Source organism: Gavia stellata, chromosome 2 (assembly GCF_030936135.1).
Source record: "Gavia stellata isolate bGavSte3 chromosome 2, bGavSte3.hap2, whole genome shotgun sequence".
Taxonomy (NCBI): Eukaryota; Metazoa; Chordata; class Aves; order Gaviiformes; family Gaviidae; genus Gavia; species Gavia stellata.
Genome location: NC_082595.1, coordinates 28,456,354 through 28,476,695, shown reverse-complemented (window position 1 = coordinate 28,476,695; position 20,342 = coordinate 28,456,354). Strand labels below are relative to the sequence as shown.

Sequence of the window (20,342 nt, the reverse complement as noted above, 5' to 3'; positions counted from 1 at the left end):
GATCCTCCTCTCCTCCATCCAGGCTAATCGAGCTCAGCTCCCCCAGCCACACAGGGTGAGTGCACCAGCCCTGACAATCACGGTGATCCTCTGCTGAACTTGATGCAGTTTATTGGTTTCTTTCTTTCATTGAGGGGCCCCGAATGGGACCCAGTACCCCAGGTGTTAGCTTGCAAATGCTGAGCAGAGGGGAAGAATCGCTTCCCTTCACTTGCTGGCTAAGCCTTAACTGTTGTGGCTGGCTTTCATATCTTCAAGGATAAAGCAGAACTTTCAGATTCATGGAAAGTGAGGGAAAATAGAAGCATTGCAAAGTGCTATTCAGCCAAGCTGTCACTAATGTGATCTCATGTTTTTCTTTCACCTAGAATGTTCCACCTGATTTGTCCATCTGCACCTTTGTGCTGGAGCAGTCTCTGTCAGTACGGGCCCTCCAGGAAATGCTGGCTAATACAGAAGAAAAGGCAGAAGGGGTAAGTTATTAAATACTAGCTTTTTTCATCAGGCAAAATACAACAATTTTTTTCCCACTGTACCACAAATTTCATGGCTGGCACAAGCTTATAGCATCACGAATTCCTTGAGTTTGATTTTCCTTCTTTGCTACAGGAATGGTCTGGTTTTTGAGAAATTCTAAACACTTGCAGCTTTCACTGAAGCTTGCCAGAGTTGTAAATTCCCAACCATTTCAATGTGCTGCAGGTCAGCATGGTGGAGCTACAAGAATGTTTTGAGATCTTGTAATGTGAAATGTAAAGCTTGATCACTTCTTCAGAACAGCTAAACTTCCTGAGGATTTCTGACTGTATCAAGTGAGACTGTCAAGTAGTCTTAAAATGACTTGGGTGTGTGCTGATTTTCTCTGGAAACAATGAAATTGTTCTATGTGGCCTGAGCTAAAATGTCCTGTAACTCACCTTTAGAGCTGGAAACAGAGTATTATTGAGTCTTGGTGGGCAAGAAGTATAGAAACTAACACATTTTTGCAGTCTGGGGGATGAAGGATATAGGAATAATGTTAATTGTTTGATTAGCAAATAGGTATTTACAAATAAATCATAGTAGTGTAATTTATGTTCTCTGCTGTGTAATTAGTTTGATTTGTTATGATGTAGTTGAGTGTTCCATATACACCCTGTAGGGTTAATTTGAACGCCATGCTCCAGCCCAAGTCCTGTAAACTGTAAGTGAGAAAAAGTGACATGGGAAGTTTGGCTGTAGGCACAGGGATGACACAGATAAAAGAGTAGGGGTTAACCATAAGTCTGTCACTCAAGAAAGCTGGCAGGAGAGAAGTGTGCCTCTGATATTTCTGGGAATGCCTTGAGAAAGCAAAATTTAAACTAACATAAAGTAGTCAGTCCCATAAAATGCCAGGCACTGAGACTGAAAATGGTATTTGGGAAATGAAGTCTGGGAGCAGTCTGGGAGATGATCCAAAGTGTGTGCTGTCATTCAGAATTTGTTCCAAGGACTGACTCCAAGAGCAAGGGAATGAAAAGCACATCTGAGAGAAGAGGTGGTACCAGAGTAAGCAGGTCCATGCTTCTAATCGGAGACCTCTCTTTCTTAGTTTGTAAATACTGAAACCAAGAGCAAGCAAATCCACAAGAAGAAAAAGCCAACTTCAAAAGAACAGGTACATACAGGCATTATGTCAAAAATCACAGTCCAAACCTAAGGATGTGCAGGGATAACTAAGTGTGTGCAGCCGTTTGTGTGAAGTAGGATGTAGAGCAACAGTTTTCTTGATGTTTATTCCCATCAGATGGAGGAGCAGAAACTAAAGGAAGTGCATGGGAGTCCGTGTCAAAGTAGTGCTATAGGGCAGAATAGAGTGAATGAAAAAAACATTCAATTTTCAAAGTGGAAGTATTGAAACTTTTTTAAAAATCATAACATTAATTGGCAAATTTTCTGTTGGCCTGTCTTTAGCAGAGTCTCGGAGCCGACTGTTACGTGACTATTTACTTTTAATACAGAGATCACGTCCAGAGAAAACGCAATAAAGAACCAAGTTCTCTGCAGAATAGTTAGAAAATGTGAGCTTGGGGATTCTGCTGGGAGGATGGCAGGCTCTTTTTAGCCTTTGTAGAAGTCTCAGGTGGAACATCTGCGCTAGTTCTTGGCTACTTTCTGCGCTACATGTGAGCAGAAAAAGACTTTCGTAGGGCACAGTGACTGAAGGGACTTACATACTCCAAGCTGGAAGAACCACGTTTGATGGTAATCTGGTATTTCCTGGAAACAATTATTGATGTTTTCTGTGCATAACCATGAAGGTCAGAGTTCTGGGCATTCATATCCATGCGTAAAGAAAAGTGATGGCAGTTGTACTGATGTACAGTGCTCTGTACTCGCAGGTCTTCTGAGACGTGCACAAGAAAGATAAAGCGAAGTCTCTGAGTGTGATCATTATGTGGTTGTACCTGGTTACAGAGTAGTTTACTGTGCTCTCAACACCTATTAAATGCCAACATAAGCAGAAGATACAGAATTACAGTTATACCAACCAAGATAGCTGGTGTTCACTGAATAATGAATGTATTCCTACTGCAAATTTTGCCTGCTTCTGTGCAAATGCGCTAGGAATCTGCCTGTGTGTCTCTTGCATACTGATACATTGATATTAGAAGAGAAAATTCTTCAAGATAGTAGCTTGTAAATGAACAAGATCATATCGTTGTCAGTGTCATTATTTTTCTTTGTAGTCTCTGGAAGTTAAGAGAAATGATAATACTAAAATGCCTTAATATGTACTTGCTGATAAATTAACAGAACTGACATTTGGTACCTGTAAGTAGTTTCTGTGAAAAATATACAAAGTTTTCCTTTGCATTTGTAGGTATTTATCATAGGGTAGGTGCTTATGTAGGCAGCTTCATATTTGTTTGAAGTAATTGTTAGAACATGTGAGTTTTGCATTTAATGACTGATGTGGTTACTTCAAGTTTTATGAGAAAAGGTAATTTTGTGCATACATCTGAAGCACTATATCTTCCTGGAGCAGCATCAATTTTTTATTTAGAATAACTGTTTTCTTTCATTTAGGAGAAGAAAGTATAGCAATTTCTTGAGAGATTGTTACTATAAACTGGATTCAATATGACCTCAGTTTTCTAATGGAAAGAACCCTGCAAAGGGAGGTCCTTTCAGTCCTCAATTACTTTTCATTACATTAGAAATCATTAAGGCTGCTGTGTTTAAAAGTGGTCTCCTTGTGCTTCTTTGCTTTTTGTGGAGTGTAATCTCTTGAATGCTGTGTTTATATAATAGGTATTCCTAGTATATAACAGGTAAGTCAGCAGTAATGAAATGGTTGAGTAATATGAACAAAATCTCATGCTGACTTGAGTCAGAAGGATAAATAGCTTTCCTTGTGCTTAAGAAAGAATAACTATGTGTACTAACTGGATTTAATTTTAATTCTCAATTAGTATGTATTAAATGTGCAAGATTACTTCTGCAGTAAATACCTACCTTTTTAGTGCAAGAATCCCAAAATGAGAATTTCCATACTTCATGGGATCAGTGATCAACCTATCTGATTATACCTACTTCTATGTCCTGAATCAGCTGAATGCTAGTATCAAAGGCAACAGTGGAAAATGAGTGAAATTTCATAAGAAAGAATGTGTGTAGTGCTCTGTTTCTTCTAGCCATAGGCACGGAGTAGTTACTTTGTGTTCTGAGGTTTTATCATTTCCCTTTAAAATACTATGCTTAGCTCTGGCAGTTTATTAAAACATTGAAATTCATAGCTTGATTATATGTTTTTGGTTTGAAAAAAATAAAACTACAACCTGTATGTTTGCTCAGGCAGTATTATTTACACTTTTCATTTTAAACAGGTAAATTTGTGATTTTGCTGGGGACTTGAGTGCTATATGCATATACTACTTCTATTGTTAGTTCATCCACAGAAAAAAAAATGGAAGAAGGGAAGGAAAAAGGGAGGAATCCTGTGGCACGAGAATATTAAATAATCATATAAATGAAGACTATCATTACATGTGTGCCCAGAATGTGGGCTCTGGTCTCTTAGGCAAGTAGAATTATAGCTGCTCTGCACTGTCCTAGATGGGCCTACAGTCTAGGTATTATTTTGTAATTATTTTGACTTGGGTTTTGAGTGCAACTTTTTATTATTACAAAAGCAGGTGAAATATGAAAATGGAAATCCTTAGGTTTTTATAAAGCATTTAAGACCAGAAAAAGCCTTCAGTTCGTCTATTCTTAGCCTGGTTGTTAAATTTTTTCCAGTGAGCCCTCTTCGGAGCCCAGTGCTGTGTTTTTCACTAAAGCTTATCAGATTGAATGATCCTGAGAAAGCAAATCCACAGCTTTCTGGAATAATTCAGGAACAGTCACCACAAAGATGTTGTTTTGCTTCTGGTTCTTTTTAATCTGATTATTGGTTGGTTTGGGTTTTTCTAATCAAATCTTTCTTCACTAGATTCAAGAGCTCTTTAACACTTTGTACTTTCTCCATGTGAAAGTGCTGAGATGCCATAATCAAATCAGTTCCTGGAAATTTTCCCTACTTTACTTAGGAAATGAAGCCTGACCATCTATCCATTAGTACTCTTGTATTCAGTAACTTCTGAGCTTTCTGGACAATACAAACAATGTTAGAAACAGAGGTAGATAGTTATGTTCTTCCAGATGTGATGGATATTGGGTAGGACAAAGGGACCTAACTTTACGTCCCTATAAGAGGAAAAGAAGGCAAAGTTGGCTGTTTTACATTACCATCAACTGCTCTTGTGGTGGTGTACCTTCTGTACTGCTGTCTTCTGCTCAGAAGAGGTGCCACAAGTACATGGGAAGGAAGTTGCCAGGCTTCAGGTGTGAGAAGAAGATTTACAATTTCATGATTTCTTTCAGTTTTGAGTTTTAAATCTTTTTCATAAAACTCACTCAACAGACCTGTACATAGTACTCAACTATTACCAGTCTCATCTTTTATGACAAGGAAAATGATTTCCCTATGTCCTGGTCAGACTATCCTGCCTCTATATCCAGGGATTACCTTAATTCTTATTTTCAGTATGCCGTGTCTTGTTGATACTGATGATTCATAAAAGATCTTACAATGACTGGTACCTTTAGATCCAGCATGCAGATTTCAGCCATGATAGATAGTAGGCAAAGTAGGTGATGATGCTGATTATTACCAGTTTCTTGGCCAAAACCAGGGCCAGCATACATACTCTTGAGCAAGCTTACCTACTTTAAGTGTTTGTTGATGACATACAGGTGAATTTTCCAGATTCTACAAAATTCTCCACCAAGTCGCTTTTCTATTGTGTGACAGTTCTAGAGCTGCCAAAAGAAAAGTTATCTAGACATATTTGACCTGGAAAAACATCAGGTGTTTTCTTAGCTTCAGCAAATGATTTAGACTTGTCTGAAAGTTTTTTGAAATCATCCTCAAGCAAACACGCTGCATAAAAAATAGCTATTAAAATAAAAATTTGCCAAGAGGGTAAGCAAATTAAAATGAAGTGTAAGGTAACCTTCATAAAGTCTATTGCTACTAACTCTTATTTGAAATATATTTCAAAGGTATTTTTTTTGGTATGCTTCAATGTAAATTACTTTTTTCTAAAGGGAGACTATGAGGATTCAAAACACTGCTACTATCTGTATATAGCAAGTGGCTAGTTGGAACTTTCATTCTATTCTAATGCATTTATTACTTCAAAGAGATCAAAAAAAGTTTTGGGTACAGTGACTAGGTGCAGGAAATTAAATTAGCTTGGCATTTAAAGGACATTTTACAGTGAGTGAAGAAGCACAAAGTCACACATCTTTTATATTGGCTAGAACAAAAACCTGCTTTTCTTTTGAAACCAATAAGAGCTTGTGATTCCTCAAGTTACACTTGCTTTGTTTGCGTTTTCTGAAATATATCCAGCCATCTCATGATATAAATAATGTACTACTCTTTTGTCTTGTGATGTTTTTTATAGTCCTCCATCATAATTATCATAAATGAGGCCATTGAAATTTGAAGACTCCTGGTTGTATGTTACATGCCATACCCTTGTAAATAGACGAGATTGATTGATCGATCAATATATCTATCTGACACATATAAATACATGTGTTACGTGACTTGCTTTCACCTGCCAGTATGGTGTATGTCTTTGTGTGGATAAGAGATGTTATATTCCATGCAGACGATTGTTCTTAACTGCACCTTTTCATTGAAGTGATTGAGAACTCTCAGTAAACTGTCTTTTACAGCAGCTTTAATTATTTCTGTCGTCAGTGGTAAAGCATTCTCTTCACTCTGGTCTACCAGAAGATGAGTGGGTGCCAAGCCATCCCGATTTTATTGTTGTACCATCCATTCACGGCAAAATCTCATTTCACTGGGAAGGTGTAGAGTAAGAGGCACCTATTCTGGTGAGAGCTTCTGGAGCTCCTGTTTGCTGATCTGTGCTTTGTTCTGCCAACAGGAGGTGTGTGCATGGGCTTTTTTTTGTTCAGGTGTGTATAGAAGAGTATGAGACTGCTATGGGGTTTGGATTTTTTTGCAATTCTATCAGCAAAGTGGGTGGAAAGTTCAATTCCTCTGCTAATGGCTAGGCTTCATGCTACATGAATTGCTCGCTAGTAAAATCAGCTGCACTGGGAATGTAATGTGCTTCTATTGGAATTGTGTTTTAATGACTCTTGCAGGACAGATGCACCAAACTCACTCACCCTGTATGGAACCAGATGGATTTCTCTCAGTTGCTTTTGGGTCCTTTCACATCAAGTGTCAGCTTTTTGATTGCTTACTATAAAAAATGTAATACTGAAATAAGTAAGGATTTCTTTGTGTGTCATCTGTAGCAAGAAAGTGAATGTATATGTAGTTACAATTTCTGCATTTTGAATTACACCATATAATATGTGCTAGAATACATCAGGATAGTGTAGGGCTCTCTAGCATTTATATTGAGATGATTTTAAGTGATTCAGCAAATCACACTGTATTTGTTCTTTACTTTCTGAGTGAAAAACTCTGAGTAAACTTGAAGTCTTTTTTGCTCTTTGTCTTCCTAGACTTCATTATATAGAAAAAAAAATGGCTCCTATTTGCCTTAATATGCTTGAAATTTGTTTACTTTTACGCAAAATCAGATGTAGGCTTAAATTCTTTGCTAGTTTCCTGCAAATTGATCTTAGTTGCGATATTGTCTACTGAACATTTCTAGGTGCAGTTTTCTGCATTTTTTTCACATTATTTGCACAGCAGCTGTGCTTTTCTACTACTGTATGCCATGGAGATTTTCTGAGCTTCCTCCTGGTTGGTAATGAAGATGTGAAACGCTGTCAATGCCACTATCAACTCCTGAGGGATGGTCTCACATGGGGTGAGGGGTGGAGGGGAAGACAAAGGATCTTATTTCACATTTTCTTTCTCAGGAAAGGCATTTAAGCACTTATAACAAATGCAGCCCGAAGACTTCATGCTAAATCAATGTGCTGGATTTTCTCAGATCTGCTCTTTGACTGATTGCGCTTGTGCCATTCTCATACAGATCGAAGTTCAGAGATGGAAGTAGACTTCTGTTTGATGCTTTTGGGTGTTCTGCAAACCTGGACACTGGTCCTGAAAAGAGAAAACTAATGTGAGAGATGATGTTACTGGAACACTCAGGCACTGTTGCAGTGGGTTTGAGTGCAAGGAGAACTGGAGCCAATTCAATTCTGCTGTTGAAGTGGAACGGAAAAGCTATGCATTTGAGGGGGAGACGGTGAAGATGACTTAACCTTTCCCTGAGACTGCAGCTTTGCACAGCTCCAACATGGACTAGACACAAGGACTGAAACAAGAATTGATTCAGATTCCATGTGGTCCTAGGAAAGAAACTGAGAATAGCTGGGCAAAAAGCTACTGACTGAAAATGGCTGATGTGGAAGTCACCAAAACTGGCATTTTGATGTAATGAGCTGACATGATGACAGCTGAGATATATTGGCAGAGAGATTAGGATGGGCAACTCAAGGTGTGCTGTGGGGCTTTTAGCTTGGATGCGAAAAATAAAGGGATTGTCTGTTTCTCTGCTTTTTACCAGTCAATTCTATAGGTATTACCCCCTTGCCACCTATAACCTATAGCTAGTTAACATAAAGGATGGCAAAGTACTGATGCTATTCAGTAAAGATACCCTGTTAAGTCTTGGAAGAGTTTTTATTTTTTTTTAAATGAAATTTAAGCACGAAGAAATTGGAAATGGTGCAATTAAATTTGTCTTTAGAACCACACAACTCATTTGTTGCAGTGGTTGGAAATGGCCTACTACGTGGTATTTAGACAAAATAAAATATAAAGAGATAAAACCCCCCAAATTCTCACATTCAAATGTTATTCCAGAATGCTGAAGAGTGTCAGTTTTGATACACAATTCCATGTAAAGCCAAGATGGTCTCTTAAACCATTTCGTTTCTTAATGCTACTAGATGATTCTCCAAAGCTATTACCACACCAAGTTTTTAAACCAGGTCAGTCTAGCTAACCAGTTATAATCTGTAAGTTAAACAGTGATTGCTAGTTGTATTTTTTCTGGTTTTGTATGTCTTCGTACCTCAAGACTGATTTGTGCAGGTGTTGAGGACTGTAGCTGATTGAAGCTACACATATAATGTAAAATAATGTTAGAAATTAGGTCCTAGGCATCTTAAACTGAACTACCTGGTTTGTGTATACTTTGACTTTAATCGACCCGTGCTTTAGATTCTTTAAATGTATTGATATGTCAACAGGGGTATTGTGAAAATTGAATTAGTATTTCTGAGATTAGCATTACAGTAGTGAACATCATAAAATTGATGGCATTTAATCATTATGTCTTCAGAAGACTTTTTTTTATCAATATTCAGTGATGACCCTCTCTTCTACATCATGAATGTAGACATGTTGAATGGGGACGAGTGGCTGGAAAGCTCCCCCGCAGAAAAGGACCTGGGGGTGTTGATTGACAGCCGGCTGAATATGAGCCAGCAGTGTGCCCAGGTGGCCAAGAAGGCCAACGGCATCCTGGCCTGTATCAGAAATAGTGTGGCCAGCAGGAGTAGGGAGGTGATGGTGCCCCTGTACTCGGCGCTGGTGAGGCCGCACCTCAAATACTGTGTTCAGTTTTGGGCCCCTCACTACAAGAAGGACATTGAGGTGCTGGAGCGTGTCCAGAGAAGGACGACGAAGCTGGTGAGGGGTCTGGAGCACAAGTCTTATGAGGAGCGGCTGAGGGAACTGGGGTTGTTCAGTCTGGAGAAGAGGAGGCTGAGGGGAGACCTTATTGCTCTCTACAATTACCTGAAAGGGGGTTGCAGAGAGGTGGCTGTTGGTCTCTTCTCCCAAGTGACTAGCGACAGGACAAGAGGAAGAGGCTTCAAGTTGCACCAGGGGAGGTTCAGGCTGGATATTAGGAAAAATTTCTTTCCTGAGAGAGTGGTGAGACACTGGAATAAGCTGCCCAGGGAAGTGGTGGAGTCACCGTCACTGGAGGTGTTCAAGGAACGTGTGGATGAGGCATTGCGGGACATGGTTTAATGGGCATGGTGGTGTTGGGTTGATGGTTGGACTTGATAACCTTACAGGTCTTTTCCAACCTTAGTGATTCTGTGATGCTGTGAACGAGGCAGAGTTGATGTTGAAAAGGTAATGGACATGTGGAAGGCTGTGTCATGAGACAGTGACAGGAATGGACTGAAATTAAGGTTGCATAGGTCACTTTTGTCACTTTCTGTCATTTTTCTGTTTGCCTTAATTTTGTTAAAATTTTTTGGTAAAAATTAGCATAATTCTTTTGAAAATAGAAAACCTCAAAACTCGAAGTATTTTGAAATATAAATTGTTCATGATTATATATAATTCCTGCCTGTTACAGCTCTCCTATTACTGACCGTACAAAGTCCAACTTTACATTAATCTCACAGCTGAGGGAAGCCCTGGGTAGTGTGATACTCAAACCCTGTATTTCCCCCTTCTTTTGCAATGCACAGAGCTGTAATCCAAATTATTTGTAAAGCCCAAGACCGTATGCTAAATAGCAATAACTTTCATTTTTGCCAAGTTATACAATTATATTGAGAATGAAAATAATAATTATACAATATGTTTAAACAGATTGTTAATAGCACTGTGTAAACATCTCATAATATATATGAAAACTATCCAAATTTACATTTGTGTTATAATGGCTTCTTGTAGGGATAGTTTTCTGCTAGGTGGATGCAAAATTTCAAAAATAGACGAATCTTTTGTCTCATCTTAGTGGCTTATATTAGCAAGTTTAAAGAATATTTAGATGGCTGGTGCAAAATGCTATCAGTGTAGGAAATGCATAGCAGCGCTATACAGGCTGGGAGCGTGGAAGATGTTAATGGTGTCTGCAGCGCTGCATAACAAGAAAGTAGTCTGCTATCAGGCAGCTCTGTAGGATCTCATAGCAGCTGCAGCTGGAAGATTACACAGGGGATTCTTCCTCTTGAAATGTGTTCAGTGTGCTGATCCTACAGGAGGTACCGTACCAATACCTTCTGTGGTAATTAAAAAACACCCTAATCTTGCAGACGACACCAAGTTGGGAGGGAGTGTTGATCTGCTTGAGGGTAGGAAGGCTCTGCAGAGGGATCTGGACAGGCTGGATCGATGGGCTGAGGCCAACCGGATGAAGTTCAATAAGGCCAAGTGCCGGGTTCTACCCTTCGGCCACAACAACCCCAGGCAATGCTACAGGCTTGGGGACGAGTGGCTGGAAAGCTCCCCCGCAGAAAAGGACCTGGGGGTGTTGATCGACAGCCGGCTGAATATGAGCCAGCAGTGTGCCCAGGTGGCCAAGAAGGCCAACGGCATCCTGGCTTGTATCAGAAACGGTGTGGCCAGCAGGAGCAGGGAGGTGATCATGCCTCTGTACTTGGCTCTGGTAAGGCCGCACCTCGAATACTGCGTTCAGTTTTGGGCCCCTCACTACAAGAAAGACATTGAGGTGCTGGAGCGTGTCCAGAGAAGGGCGACGAAGCTGGTGAGGGGTCTGGAGCACAAGTCTTATGAGGAGCGGCTGAGGGAGCTGGGGTTGTTTAGCCTGGAGAAGAGGAGGCTGAGGGGAGACCTCATCGCTCTCTACAACTACCTGAAAGGGGGTTGCAGAGAGGTGGGTGTTGGTCTCTTCTCCCAAGTGACTAGTGACAGGACTAGAGGAAATGGCCTCAAGTTGCACCAGGGGAGGTTCAGGCTGGATATTAGGAAAAAGTTCTTTACTGAGAGAGTAGTGAAACATTGGAATAGGCTGCCCAGGGAGGTGGTAGAGTCACCCTCCCTGGAGGTATTCAAGGAGCATGTGGATGTGGCATTGTGGGATGTAGCTTGATGGACATGGTGCTGTGTGGTGTTGGGTGGGTTGGTTTTTGGTGTGTTGTGGCTTGTTGTTGTTGTGTGGTGGGGTTGGGTTTTTTTTGTTTTTGTTTTTTTTTGTTTTGTTTTTTTTTTCCAGGTTGGACTTGATGATCTTACAGGTCTTTTCCAACCGTAGTGATTCTGTGATTCAAATTCAGTCAAGATTTTCTTAATGTAGTTTTGTTTCTAACTCTCCTTATCTTTCAGGGTTCAACACCTTGGAGTGCTGTTGATGCTAATGATGCTGTATATGCGTCATTGAGTTCCATATTGTTCAAGTTTGGATGTGAATAGTCCTCTCCAAAGACATAACATTTGAACGACGGCAACAGGGGTAGCATTTGAAAGAAAAGAAGAGGTAGAGCTGTGACTGTGAGACTGAGCAGACTGGATTTCTGTCCAGAACAGGAAATGGGAAGGAATTGAGTTTGGGGAGGAGCAGGCTTTATCTCTGCATTGCTTGTGTGGTGTGTCGGTGATAAATGTGCGTGGTTTCCTGACGGTTGTCACTGAACATTGCCGCTGAACAGGTCTGGATAGGTACTACAAGCATGAGGATACATCTGCATGTATGTGACTGCATCTCCCCATGGCAATAAGAAATTTGAATCCATGGTAGCTACATCACTGAGTGAATCTACAGTATCTTAGTAAAAATGACAGTCTGGTGAGAAAGGTGTTATTTCACACATAACAACTATTTGTCTGTGGAAAATTGATTTCTTTTGATGCCCAGCCATTCCTCTCCAGCACGACCTTCCAAACTCAGAAACCATACCTTCTCAGTGAATCAACACTACCACAGTCACCATTCCTTGGCTACTGTGGTAGTGTTGATTCACTGAGAAGGTATGGTTTCTGGGTTTGGAAGGTCATGCTGGAGAGCCATCAAATATTTTGTTTCAATAACGACAGTAAAACCAAAGCTTTCCAAGCAGGTGAGTGTATCGGTCTCTATTAAGTATTTAAGTACTACTGTACTGTAAGAGTTACACTATTCCAGTTCTAAAGTTAATAGGCAGATTTGTTTTTTGTTTCTCTCTTGTCATAGAGAATTACCATTTTTAATTTACTTATGAGGATGGCAACAACTCTTGAGTTGGGGATGGGGGGAAGGAAAGTGAAAGAAATGAAGGGGTTTAGGACCAGGGGTGTAAGTGAACAGAGGAAGGCTGAGAACAGGGAGCAGCTCTGTTTGCAGAGGTGAGATTCTGCCTCTGGGCTCCCAGTGCCTGATTTATAGCCTAGGTTGGGAGCTGAGCGCAGCAGAGGCTGTGAACCTCTGCTCTTCACAAGGGCGCTATCTTGCCTTTTTGAATGGCAGGATCATCCACCTCAGCTAAGCTCACCTCAGAGCAGCAGGGTCGCAGGGCTTGGGATGAGCTCAAAACTCGACAGGAACTATAAACCAAGATCTTGCCTCAACGTGTATCTGGATAACTCAGCCTTTCCTAAACCTGGATTTTAGTTTTGAGCATTTGAGCCGCCACTCTGTGGGCAGGGCTTTGTCCCAGTGAGGGGCAGGACTGCAGGCTCCTCCTGGGCAGCCCTGGCTGGGAAGGGAGCTGCCGACTGCAGCAGCCTGTGCTGCCAGTCTGCTGAGCTGCGTTTTGTCTCTGTGATGGGTAGTGGGTCCTGTGCCAGCAGGCTCCGTTTTGGAGTGTCTGTGGGATCTCAGCTGCAGTAAAGGCTTCTGCTGAGTTCCTGCAGGCAGTCTGGATTGAGTCCTTCCTCTTCAAAAGCATGCCTGTAAAATATATATATATACATACACGTACATACATTTAGGTTAAAAAAAGTATGCTCTTTTTGACTCTTCCTGAGCTCTTTGTCGTTATCTGTTAGTTCCCAAATTAAAATTGAAACCTGTGCTTTTAAGTACTGTCAACATCATAAGTGAGAGGGGGAGGTATTATCCCCTTGTTCATTGCTTTTGTAAGGCCTTTGATGTTGATCCTTAAATGATAAATGTGGTAGCTGCTGAGCTCTGAATATTGTCCTCCCTTTCCATAGCAGTCTCCTCTTTCTGCCTCGGCTGCAGCCTTTTCCACTGTTTGCTGTTTAGACAGTTAGTTGCCCTTTAGTCCTCCAAATAATTGTCGTTCTCTTTGTACATAAACAGATAAGACTTTGTTTTCCCTTTTTAATGTGATGGTAGTAAAAGCTCACTCCTTACTTCTCTTTATGGAAACAGCATACTTGGAAATAGGCAGAGCAAAGCAGAGAAACTGGAAAAGAACAGGGGGCACCCAGACAGGCTGCTAGCTGTAAACCTGACTCCTGTTTGATTGGGTGTTGTCATCTGCTTTAGACCTAATTCATTTGGGCTATGAAGTCCTGTGTATGATTTTTGTGGTTAATGCTTATTTGTGCAGATACTGCTGAGGCTGTGGAATGTGCTTGTAATTATGGCAATACACGCAGCTTCCACTCCTGAAGCAGCTTTTGGTAGCTGATAGTCCGTTGATAAATATGCAGAACACTTACTTTTCTTGAAAGAAGTTTCTATTTAAAAAATATTCGGATGAGTCACAGAATATAATGGTACATACAGAGCAGAAGGAAAGGGACAAATTTGGAAATCCTGTTTTTCCACATTTTTTTAAGTGTCGATTATTTGATGTGGGAAATTCACATAACCTAGTGTATATGTAGGTCATTTAGCAGCAGGCTATTTTAGTTAACTGGGTATTTGTGCTATTTTGCTCTTTTCATAAAATTCCATTTCCAGGTGGTGTGTGTTCGTTAGCTTTTAAGCAGTTTACTGTGTATAGCTCTACTTTTTCAAAAGAACTTACATATTTGTCCAAATTGTAATAATGTCAGTAACTGATAAAAATCTTTGGCTGTTCCAAAGAATTGCAGGTCACATTTCTTATTCTCTCTCCTCAGCCATGCGTCACTACTTTTTAGGTGCTTTACTTAGTGAAATACAAAGCCTTCATTTTAAAGAAAGAACTTGTTGATGGGTTTGGAGGCCTTCAGAGGAACATATTAGGGAGACAGCATTTGCCTCTGCCTAGAAGAAAGACCCCAATTCTCTTTCTTTAGTGATCCCACAGGGTGCAAAATGCTGAGTCCTTTCTCAGTTTGGCTTGAAACTGGAGACAACAACTCTTGAACTGAATATTTAACAGATCTTTTTTCCTAAGTCCTGGAACTATCTCAAGTATATAGGTGAGAGACTTAACTGTTTGCTATTTTTCTAGGTGTTTGAATTGTGTTTGGTAGGTTTTTGAAATTCCGCCGTTCAAGTTTCCCAGTGAAAATTTGCAGCAAATTGACTTAATGTTTAAATGCTTCATCCACAGTTAATTGACTTTTTTTTTTCTCTCCTATATTTGTAAATGCAGTGTTTTGGATAGCTTAATGAATGTTAAAATGTTTTTAGAGCTTTTTACACAGAAATCAAGAATTTAAACACAATAATCTGAGTCTCTCAGTATGGGGAATCATTCATTTCAAATCAGAAGTATTCCTGTCTCTGATTACTTTGGTAGTTCACTAAATTTTGTGAAATATTATGTTGCTGAATAATTTTTTTTTCTTCAAGTAACTTACTCTGTTGTTGGGGAGTGATGAACATTCTGTAGTTTCATTCAAATTTTGTAAGGTCAAGAAAAAAGTTCTCAATGTTTATATTAACTCGGGAGGAATATGCCGTGAACTAAACTTACAGAACTTGGTGTGAACTCTTTTTATTTGCATTTATGTTCAGATAGGAAAAATAGTCCTGTTGTTTCACAGATAAGCATGTAAGACCTGTAAATTGATTATATCATAACTGCATACTGGAAGATGGTAATACATTTCTTTGACTCTTTTGGTACGTATTTCAGACAGTGAATGCTACAACTAACCCACTCATTTGACTTGATGTTGTAGCCCTACATTCTCTATATCTAGACTTGACATCGCACAGCCTTTTTATAACGTTTCTCTGAGGAAAATAACATATAGGAAACATCCTTGTATGCTGTTACTACAGGAAATATAAGACTCCAGTGCTTCTTGTGACTCTGAGTATTGCAAGAAACTGCAAAGCAGAAAATAAACCTTTATTAGGGGACTGAGACCTTTGTGTGGAAATGACTGTTAAAACACAGGCTTGCTCCAATTCAGTATTGCACACTGTTTAGCCTTTTTGTAGCTCAGATGTCTGCACCTAGCCAGCTTGCCTAGTCCATTCCCCGCTCATGAATACCGTGACATGGGTTGAGAGGAGAAAGAGCGCCTGAGATAAACTTTCTACTATTTCTTCTGAAATCCCAGTGACTTTTCCTACTTTTTCGAGTGAAATCCTGATCAGTTTCATAGGTGATTTCAGAATCTTTCTGGCTTGATGTAAAACAGTAAATAATACCTTAACACAGAGATCTCTTTAGGACATTTAAAAGCTCAAGCAAGGCATTAATGGAATAAACTGATTTGCTGATCTTCACAGTAAAATTTGATCATTTCTGCTTGATACAGTTTATCAATGAAGTACAAAAATTCTCTTGTTACATGCTAAAACATTTAGGAAAGCATTTCTGACCTTTCTTTTATATTTTTCTTTTTTTGTTGTTGTTGTTTTTATTTTCTTCTTTCTTTCTTCCCCCTAGCATAGATTGTCTTGTTCAGAATGTCTTCTAACACAGGCCACTCTTTGAAAACTTTTGTGGATAGGACAGTGTTTAGGGGCTTTCCTTGTAACTTGAAATGCAAATCTCCCAAGGATTTGGAAGCTACAAATATAGTACAGTAGGAAGCATTTGCTAAATTCTTTATCTCATGCTTATTCTGCATGTATTTAAAGCAGTTAGGAATTTTTGGTTCATAACCATCTCCTTTTTATAGTCTAATTGCATTTCATGAAGGGAACTTGCGGCGCTTTTGCTTCTTAATTCTGGGTGGATTTTTCATTTTCATCAGTTTCCTGTTTTTCTTTTGGCGTATTGGATCAGTTCAGACTGTGGGCAAGATTAGACTAATCAAGTCAGATTCAGAGAGCCAAATATGAAGGACCCCTACTGTAGCTGGGATTTGGAAAGAGCTTCCTGAAAATGAGATCAGGAAGGTGATGATTAAAGGGAGTGATACGGACACATAACATTCACTCTTGTCTAAGTGAAAACTTCAAGCCTGGGAGAAAATGCTTCGCTAGAAGTTTCATTTGTTTTGCGACTTGGTGTAACCAACTTCTATTGCCCCTAGGCACAGTTCAGTGGATTTTTAATAAATAAAGTGGTATGCATTGAATTAATTTCTAATATAAACCTGACACTGATTTTTGTACTGATTTCAGAGTACAGCAATAAAAGACAAGTAACTGTTTCTCTTTTTTATTATTGGAATAACTTTTTTCCTATTTTTTTTTTAATTTCTTTTGATAGCCTTTATTTCCTTCATTTATGCTGTTAGTTTTGATCTGCTGCATGTTTTTCCACATCTATGGGATTGTTAGTTTTTATACATTGTTGTCTCATTCCTGTTACTGACAGAAGACCTTAACTTTGGAGCAGAACTGATGGATCAGTATACAGCCTGGTTACTGATGCTAATATCTGACTTTTCTTTCCTCCATTAGTGGCATTAGTTCCAGAATGTCCTTGTTTTCCCCTAGATGTTGCAGACTCCCCCCCGCTCCCCTGATCCAATTACATTGGAAAAGCACTGAAATACAGACAGAAATAATTCCTGGACAACGTGAGAAAATAGCCATAAACCAAACATCTCCATTAACTTTTATTTAAAAGTCTCAGTTCTATCGTGGTAAAGCATTGTAATTAATGCTAGGAGTTTTTCAGATTTGGGCACTCATAAATCTGTGTCAGAGCTTATTAACAGAATGACAGCATTTGATTGCAAGCATTGTGTGTGCATCCTAAGCTAAACTGTTTCTGTAATATGAAAAATTTTAATTTTACAACCTCTACGCCAATATTTGACAACTTCATTTTTCAGGAAAATGCTCTCTGCGATCAGCATTAGTTCCTGCTAAATTGCATCATGAGCTTATTAACTCCCATCTAATCATCCAGTCATGGCTGATTAATCACTTCTCCTGGTGCCTTGTTTTAATAATATCTGTTTTCCGTACCGCTGACCAGCAAACTGCTGTCTAATTTCATGTGTGGGGTAGTCTTTGCTGAAGGGAGCAAAATACAGCCCTTCTTCACTTAGCCGAAGGGAAGTGTGAAGGATTCAGATTCATCACATGCAAGTGTCTTGCATGTATAATTCTCCTCCTGTGTTTAAGGGATGGGGAAAACGTGTGTTTCCTCACAGAGCTAAAAAGGTTTCCCATGCTGCAGGGAAGGAATGGAGGCATTTTGGGACTGGAATGCAACTGTAGCTGGTGGATTTTTGAGTATTCAACTCATCTATCTCCAACTGTGGAACTCTGAATTCATTAATTACTTTGTATTAGTAAGCAGCAAGATAACATGGAGAGCTGGCAGCTTTATCATTTTCTCAGCATGGGGAAAGGGAGAAAGTAATTTCATCCCTCATGCAAATGGGAAAAGGTAACACTCCCTATTTCTTTTAAGTGTTCTGTATATTAATGAATAAGCCAAGTTATCAAGGTACTTCCTTAAAAAAAAAAAAAAAAGATTGGCAGTTAAATGCACTCTTGACGATTTAAGATCTCTGATTTACACTACAGTAGCCTAGTTAATAACATATCTGAAAGCTAACAGCAGTAAATATGACAGGCTGAAAATGTTTTCAGGTTTGCTAGCAGAACCCCCACATGTAGGATGAGTCAGAAATGAACCAGAGGTCTCTTAATATAATGAAACAGAGCTCTTTTAATTTCCTAGCAGTGACCAGAAAGTTTTCTCTTTTGACATGTCGTAGATGCAGTAAGGCAAGAATTATTTTTTTTAATCAAACTTCTGAGCAAAAGGTCCAAACTATAGCTTCTTATTTCTATAGTTTGAGTGTTTTTATTAGTCTCAGGGTTGTCTACAGGTGCCAGGCATAACTCACTGAAATAATAAAATATTGCAGCATTAATTTTCTTCATAAATTCTTTGGATAAGTCTTCATCAGATAGTGGTGTGTCATGAAGAGAGGCAGAGCTGTTATGTCCATCAGTGTTAACTTGTACTTATTGCAAGGTCTGCCGTTCCAAACTTTGAATTTGCATAACCTAAATGCTTCTTACTGCAAAGAAAATAAGTGAGAGAAAGAAAAGAAGGGAGGAGAGGGAAAGGAGAGAAAGAAGTGGAGCTCAAAGCATTTCATGCAGTGTGGGCCTTTGTATCGTGCAGATGGACTTACCAGCTACCAGTGGAAAGCTTTATGAAAAGATGAGGTAGTTCAGAGGCTTATTCTACCTAAAATTCTGACTATTTTAGAGATGCCTCACTGTTAACAGGAGAACAGGAAATACAACAGGGGGAAAAAAAAGTGCAAAACTTTTGCAGATAAACAAACTGTCATTTTCTCCTCAGTGCACCTTATTTAGCATCGGAAGTGATTGTTAGCAGGCCATTTCAAGTAAGGCCCAAAAAGAATAAGACTTTGCTTTGATCAACTGCACTTTGATCAAATGTAAGTACTGGAAAAAATCAAGAAGTGCAGGCGCAGTATTTTTGCATTCTGCTTATCCTCAGGGAGAGGCAAGGACAGGAATAAAATCATTATCTATTTCAAATCACAGAATCGTGACAAGCAAATATTTCTAGCTTGGCACGTGGGCTCTTCTTTTGAGTGTGCCGTATTTGGAATGAGGATGTATGAGGATGTAGGGCATAAAAGCAAACACTTTTATCATCCCAGACAAGTTTCCTATTTTGGAGGTAAATGGTAGGCCTTTTTCCAGCCTTACCATGACCATTGGATCTCTAATGTGCTCAAAGTTTTCTTTCCAGGATGATGGTCAGTAAAAACTGACTTTGGGGGAAAAAGAAATGAATTTATTTCTTCCTAGTTAAGTTTTCTGATCTAGGTTGCATACAGAGAAGGAGCTAAACCCAAATAGACGTGGAAGCACAGCTCTTGAAGCGTCTTAAAGACAAAAGTCTGCAATGGAAGACAACCCTGGCCTGGAAGAGAAGACATATCATTAATTAACTTGTTGAATATTAAATTCAGGAAATCAAGGTGTCTATGAAGATAATCAAGTGTTGTAACAGAAACAAAAATACAATTCAATTTGGAATCCATGTCTAGTTCAATTCTAGTTATTTTCATCTTGTTTATCTCTATTAGAGAGTTTTAGACAGAGGTTTAGCTATATGTTCTCAGTTTCCTCAACTGAGAAGTGGGAAAAAAAAATCTTATTTTTCTAATTAGATTTTTCTGCTTCAGTTCAGAAAAATGATATAAGCGTAGAGGAAGATATAACATCCACTGGCTAGAATGCATTGCTTCATTAAGATTTCAGGTCACAGTACCATCTGTGGATCATGGCACTATATCTGTTGCAGTTTTCATAAATAGTTGCAGAGAATGTGATTAGCCATAGTCAGCTAAGATTCTCCTGTACTGCGTGGAATAAAGTTCCTTAGTGTTTTTGTACGCTGCTCTCTATAGCTTACTTTCCAGCTTTGTGCACTGGTAATTAATGTTGTTGTATTAGTGGATGTTCAGCACATGTTCTGTGAGCTTGCTTAATGTCAAGATTTAAAAAGCAAGTTTGTGAATGACTTTTCATAATGGTAAAAAAGTCCCTCTTTATTTCTCTTCATCTAGTTCATGACTCCTTATGACAAGAGAAAATAGGGGTAACAGAACTACATTCCTGCTGTTTTAACTGGCTCTTACGTCTGGTTAATGTAGCGCTGGATATCTGCAGCATGCAGAAAAAATTCTTAGAAAACCAGCCCTCCAGTTTGGATTAAATGTATTTAAAATGAAAGCTTGGCTGAAAAGATTGGAGCTCTTACGTGCCTCTGAAGAGAAGTCAGCAAATGCAGATCACTCTCTGAAGTTTCTAGATTAGCATTGCAGTAAA

The 20,342-nt window shown here is 39.3% G+C and overlaps 1 protein-coding gene across 1 annotated transcript in view; it reads left to right on the top strand.

Moving 5' to 3' along the window:
- The window catches only part of RYR2 (ryanodine receptor 2), a 443,307-nt gene that overhangs the window by 133,224 nt on the left and 289,741 nt on the right, over positions 1 to 20,342 (top strand). Inside the window, exon 4 of the mRNA XM_059830672.1 lies at positions 369 to 473. Within this exon, the coding sequence (XP_059686655.1) occupies positions 369 to 473 (105 nt within the window). The remainder of the gene's footprint in view (positions 1 to 368; positions 474 to 20,342) is intronic.